The 6670-nt window shown below is 44.7% G+C and overlaps 1 protein-coding gene across 3 annotated transcripts in view; it reads left to right on the top strand.

Moving 5' to 3' along the window:
• Nucleotides 1-6670, top strand: part of MARCHF3 (membrane associated ring-CH-type finger 3) — a 55602-nt gene that overhangs the window by 33221 nt on the left and 15711 nt on the right. For 2 of the 3 annotated variants that reach the window (XM_005430708.2, XM_031065048.1), the window contains exons 2-3: nt 1472-1731; nt 3294-3501. In XM_005430708.2, coding sequence (XP_005430765.1) covers nt 1478-1731; nt 3294-3501 — 462 coding nt within the window. In that variant the 5' untranslated portion in view covers nt 1472-1477. The remainder of the gene's footprint in view (nt 1-1471; nt 1732-3293; nt 3502-6670) is intronic. The other variant, XM_031065047.1, reaches the window with a different exon arrangement.

A 6670-nucleotide genomic window follows, 5' to 3' on the forward strand; every position in this document is an offset into this window, starting at 1 on the left:
GGGATGTGTGGTCTGAAAACAGCTGAAGTCACCCTGCAAAACAAACCTATTTTCCTATTTTAGATGCCTTTCTAAGAATATGTGTCCCTGCGAGAAAACTTGTGTGGTGCAAGTGGTCCAGCACCCACACCAGTCCTCACATGCCCCAGAATCTTACTGCCAAGGCCATCCCTTCAGGGGGCTTCCCAAGGTTGGTGCTGCTCTTCCTCAAATCCAACAGAGCCAAAACACGGGGTTTCTCCAAAATCCTTGGAGAGGCATCAGGAATTTACACACTCAGGCACACACACTTTGGATCCTTCTGGTTGGGATCCAAAATGCAGGGAACTCTCAGAACTTTGGGCCTGTAAGCCAATGCTTAGAATTCAACAAAAATTTGATCAGAGGCCTTGGAAAAGGCTTCCAAACTGAGCTGCTAGAAGTGAGAATGTGGATTTGTAGTTTAGAGCAGACTTCGTTAAGTGGAAGAAAGTTTAGAGTTTTAGAGTTTAAGATATAAAAATTAAAGTAGTTTCAGAGGTAAACAAGGAGTTTAGAATGCAGTGCTGTGGGTTTGTGTGTCATAACATGATTGGCTAAGAAAGCTTACACTGTAGCTGGGTCCAGAAGATGAAATATTTAAGGATTGGGTCAAAAACATAAATACCCTTGTTGGCAGTGTTTTATTTGTCAACAACTCCTTAAAAGGTCTTGTAATTAGGAGTCTTGTAACCTTCTGAACCGTAGGGTGAAGATGTGAGCCAAATTCACCCTTCTTACCTATGCAGAAGATAAGAAAAATAAATCACATCATCAAAACAAACTCAAAAGTCCCATCTCAAATTCCTTACAAAATTCCCCACAAGTGGATTATCACACTTGTTCCCAGCACAACCCTTCCTTCCCAAGTGCCATGTGTGAAAGCCCTGTGCAGAACACACTCACAGTGATGTGAGAGAGAGCAAAGCAGAGGAGGGAGGCACAGGCAGGCTGTGATTTCTGCCTCACCTTGTGGCATAAATTACTGCTGTGCAGGCTGTGATTAAGCAGGTTTGTGTGACTAAAACCCTGTACAGGATTAATTGCCAGGTCTGTGCTCTGCTGTGGGTGGTGATAGAAGACACTAAGCAGCATGGAAGTGTTTTCAAAGGGGATTTGAAGCCAATCAAGCATTTTCTCCTCCAGAACATAACTTTCCCCCTTGGCGGAGAGTGGCAGCCTTTAAATTTGAAAGTGCATAGACTGTATATACCTCTGAAACACTTGGAGGGGGAGTGACAAAAGCTTCAGCCTCTCTGTTTATCACTCATGACTTCAGGAGTCTGCAGAGAGAAGAAGGCAAGGTTGCTGCCTTGCTGCTTGTGGGATGTGCAGACTGTTTTATTCTGTGACACCCCATGCTGCAAACCCCCTTTCCCTGCTGAGTGGGCTTCATAAACCTGGGGTGGGCAGTGAGGGATGCTCCTTCTCACGCCTGCTGTTGGTCAGACAGGGAGGGATGTGCCCCACAGCACCTCCCTGTCCCCGTTCCTGCCTAGATGGGGACCCGCTGCCCAGCGCCATGAGGACCAACCGCTGCAGCCACCTGCCTGGAGTGCCTCCAGCCCATCCACACCCTCCAGCCCCCGATGGAAAGAGCCTGCCTGGCAGCAGCGGGGGCCTGGCCACCAGCTGTCCCCAGTATGTCATGCAGGTGTCCTCCAAGGATGGGCAGCTGCTCTCCTCCGTGGTGCGGACCCTGGCCGTGCAGAGGTAGGTGCTGGGTGGAGGGAGGGACAGGCTCCCTTCCCATGTGGTGGGTGGTTAAACCCCCACTCCATCATCACAAGGATCATGCTGCAGAAGGCATCATGCTTCCTAAACACTTCACCAGCCCCTGGTGTGCTGAGCAGCCACACAAGCTGTTTCTAGCACCAGTGTTGCAGCTTCTGTCGTTGTCCGAGGGATTGACCTTCCTTCTTGCTGCTGGTTTAGAGAGGCGGATTAGAGGTGAAATATATTGTTAATCTATGCCTTTGAAGTGTGCTTCAGGCTGGCTTTGTTCTCATTAGAAGCAAGAAAGGGCATTCTGATGTGCTTGGCCTTATCCAGGCTTGATGCTTGGGTCAAAATCAAATTTGTCTTTGCTGGTGGTGGTGAGCTGGAAAGACTTCATGGATCTTAAAGCGGTGCAGAAGAAATACCCACCTGCAGCCCCACAGCAGGGATGTGTTTGGCACACATCTGTTTGTATCCCTCCTTGACCTGCCTGTGGGCTGTCCCAGAGAGAGGGAAACCCTTTCCAGGGAGAGGATGTTTCTGCCTCCATGTGCTTTTCTGAAGTCATGGCCCTGCCTTTGGGGGCTACAGGGCAAGGTGCTGCTCTTTCAGCAGTCCTTTACTGTTGGCCAGTGAAAATAACATTTATGTATCGAAACAGGACAATCCCTGTGGCAGGGAGGAATGATGAGGTCACTTCCCGCTCATCAGAAGGCTAATTAATTACTTTATTATACTATATTATTCTATACTATATTACATCATGTTACATTACATCTAAACTGAATCTGCTAAGCATTCGGCTCTGCACACCACTGCACTCTAACTCCACAAAATTTCCTGGCTGTCACCCAACAGCCCCAACACACACACACACTTGGCCCTGATAGGCCAAGGAAACAAAACACCATCACTCTGGGTAAACAATCTCCATATCGCATTCAACTTTAGCACAAACACAGGCACAGTAAATAAGATAAGAATTATTTCTCTGAGGTTCAGAGAATGTGAAACCCAGAAATATTCTTGGGAAAAATTGTGCCTTGCTTTTCTCTGTGAGGAGAAATGTCGCTACATTTATGCCAGAGGATCACCAAGAAGTGCCCAGCTGAGGCAGATTTACAACGTCCCTGGTGGATTTTGGGACTTCCTGAGGTGACTGCGCTGCTGCTTTGTGAAGAGCTGGAAAATACAAAATACGAAAGGACTTGGTCTTCCACTTCTCATTTGCCACTCTGATGTTTTTCAGTTTAAACTTCCCCCCACACCCCCAATAAAATAGGCATTTTAAGCAAGAAAACCAAAATGCCTTAAATCACTAGCCCACTAGCTTGGATTACTAATTAGAGGGCAAAGCAATGCAAATATTTCTAGCTCACGACAGAGAAGCTTCATGTTGGGAGCCACTGGATGTATTTGTCCTGGTTCAGGGTACATTTTGGAGAGAACCTCCCAAAGGGGCTCCTCTAGGAAAGCAGATTCAATTGGCCCTTCCCCCTAACCTGTCACCACAACCCTCCAGCACTGACCAGCATTTTTCCCTCCCTGTCCTGCAGCAGCCCCTTCAATGACCGGCCCATCTGCAGGATCTGCCACGAGGGCAGCAGCCACGAGGAGCTGCTGTCCCCCTGTGAGTGCACGGGGACCTTGGGGACCATTCACCGCAGCTGCCTGGAGCGCTGGCTGTCCTCCTCCAACACCAGCTCCTCTGAGCTCTGCCACTTCAGGTTTGCGGTGGAGCGCAAGCCCAGGCCCCTGGTGGAGGTCAGTGCAACCCTGAAATCTTCATTTCGGCCGGAAAAAAAAATCCTGCCTGCTTCCATGCAGGCATCACAAAGGCTCTGTGGTTCCAGTGGGGCTGGGCGATGTGAGGGTGGGAGCTCAGGGAAAGGGTGGGATGGGGCAGAACCTCTGATTTTGGAGGGAATCAAATGCAAATTTTTAGGATCAGTGGGTTTGCTTCACTGCAAACATGAGCGGGGGTTTTTTTGCAGCAAATTCCTGGGATGCCAGCCAGCTCGGCTGCGGGTGGAAGAGAGGTAAGTTGAAGTTTCTGTGGAAGGTGGAGAAAGTCTCTGGACTCAGAACATTAAATATAGGTCAGAAATTTATCTATTTCTTCCTGTTTTTGAGAGCTAACAATCTTAGGAGCCTTGGAAACCCAGTTTACCTGTCAAGCCCACAAGAAGGAATGGTTCTCGTTGAGCATCTGACGTGTTTAGACATTTGTGAGTCACCTTTTGGCCTATTCTTGCCAATGCGCCAGACTCAAAAGTGAACTGGAAAATTGTTTCTCCCTTATCAATGAAAATTCAGTTTCTGCCACATATAGATAGCAGCTTCGTTAAGTTTTCTGGGTTTTAGGGTGCTTTTGGTCCTCAGGAAAAGAAACCAAAACAAGTTCAATCTCTTGACCCTGCTAATGGCCTTTTTCCTCCTTTATTTAATTTTGGGAAAAGGTGAAGCAAAGTTAGGGTTTCTTTTCAAATCAAAAGTGAAATACAAGCAACATTTTGGCAAAATGAATGAGAAGAAGCATTTTGTATCTGTTGGTCACACAGGCACCTACATGCAGAGCTTGGCTTCAGGACAAAATGTCTTTCCTATGCATCTTAATTGTTCCTTTAAACTGTGTCAGAACTGGTGGAGGGAGGTAGAGTATTAAAAATGGGTAGGGGGAAACAGCATTTTGTCTCTCTATTGCTCACAGATAAGAGCGGACAGGACAGAACTGACTGCTGGGAGGTGGGTCAGGGGATGAGCAGTTCAACATTACCAAAATTGCTTTAATTGAGATGGGCATGCCCATTTTGTGCCTGAGCCTAAGGATATCTTCCTTCTTCATCAGGATCCCCCCACAAAAGGTACATGACATGGCTTTTAGCACAAGTCCTACACCCACAGCAGGTCCTGGCCAGCTGGGATTGGGTCCCTGTGGGTTGCTTCTGGATCTCCTCTCAGTTTTTGGTGCAAGAGCGATGCCACTCTGAATACGCCCTCTGAGAAGAAAGACAAGCAATGCTGAGGCATCACAGTTTGATTTTAGAGCCCAGCTTCTGGAAATTGTTCCCTTTGTGATGGCTCCTGGTGACGCTTGTGCTGCACAAATTGGATGTGGTGCTGCTCAGAGCTGCTGATGATGGAAGGAGCTGAAAGCAAAGCTGATCCTGTGTGGGATGGGGCACGGTGGTTGCTTGGTTGTTCCTTGATAAAATGAGGCTTCTTTTTGGCAAAAGCAGTAATAAGTAGTAGAAACTGCAGCAGTGATAGTTAGAGTAATAATGGTAAACCTGCCAGTTGTTTCTGTTTGCTGAGGACAAACGAAAACCCTGAGCAAGAAAATTTTTGAAACATAGTGAAGTGTTTTTATCTTTATTACTCATTATTTTCAGCTGCTTACACCCACAGTATTTTAGTGAGGAAATCAACAGTTGGGTGCAGTTGCAGGAAAGGTCATAAAAACCCCCAGTCCTTTGTGATCTTATAAAGGGAATATGTTTTCAGTTTAGAAGGAAAATGAAGATGTACTTTCAAAGCTGAGAGCCGCAGAGACAAAGAGTAAATAAAATGAGCTGTATGCCAGGGGGAAAATAAGGCAGAAAGATAATCAAACTTCTTGATTTCTGTCAGTGTAATTTAAGTTTGTCCTGGACATTTCTACTTATTTAATACACAGTGTTTTGAAATGCAGTGACCTCCCCATGCAAATAATAAATAAATAAAAATAAATTGCAGCAAAAATCTGAAACTTCCCAAAGCAGGACTAAAGCAGATGCAAGTTGCCAGATTCCCTCATCTTCTGTGTCCTAGAAGCACCTTCCTGCCTGTCTCTCTGTTACCTAAGGTGTAAGGACATGGCAGGAGGTTTATCAAGTGTAGTAGGACCTTTCCTCACAAAAACCCTGCTGTAAAATTTGGATGAATGACAAGCCAAAGTGGCCACCTGCTTTTAACACCACAGGGCATGTAGGTTTTGGGGTGGGGAGTCAAAGCTCTCTTCATTTAGCAGTGAGGTGATTAGCTCTCCAAAGATTCCCCTGACCTAGATAATGGAAGGAGTAAAATGGTCCTCCTCTCACTAGAGGTGAATGATGAGTTTTACCAAGAGGGGCTATTGTGCTCATAAAGTGATTTATAGAGCACAGACTCTAAAAAACCTATCCAGTAACTCCTCAACAGGCCCTGTCTCACAGAGTGAATGCATCCCATCCAGGGATCAGTGACAGGTAGCGAAGAAATGCTCAAAGCAATCAGTCACCATATTGATCTTTTCTGCAAGGGGTCTTCCACCAGGAGGGGGAAAAAAATGTATTTTTGACTATTCCAAAATGTATTATACTCTTTTTCAAAGGGCCAAAAAAAAAACCACATCAAGAAAACAAAACAAAACAAAACAAAACAAAACAAAACAAAACAAAACAAAACAAAACAAAACAAAACAAAACAAAACAAAACAAAACAAAACAAAACAAAACAAAACAAAACAAAACAAAACAAAACAAAACAAAACAAAACAAAACAAAACAAAACAAAACAAAACAAAACAAAACAAAACAAAACAAAACAAAACAAAACAAAACAAAACAAAACAAAACAAAACAAAACAAAACAAAACAAAACAAAACAAAACAAAACAAAACAAAACAAAACAAAACAAAAAACAAAAAAACCACAAAATCAAACTAAAACAAAACAAAACAAAACAGACACCAAAAACTCCACCTAAAAGCCCTCCAAAAAAAAAGCAGCAGAACAAAACAACCCCAACAAAACAAAAATTAACCATGCTATTATGTTTTCTCCTCAGCCTTTCACTATATTGATCACTGTCTCCTGGTGGCTTAGGCATGGGTGTGGAAAAAACCTGTTTCAGTGTGAACAAATTGATGCACTTTCCTAGTTTTATCCAGAAATGTCATATGTGAATTTATTC

Source organism: Geospiza fortis, unplaced genomic scaffold (assembly GCF_000277835.1).
Source record: "Geospiza fortis unplaced genomic scaffold, GeoFor_1.0 scaffold772, whole genome shotgun sequence".
Classification (NCBI taxonomy): domain Eukaryota; kingdom Metazoa; phylum Chordata; class Aves; order Passeriformes; family Thraupidae; genus Geospiza; species Geospiza fortis.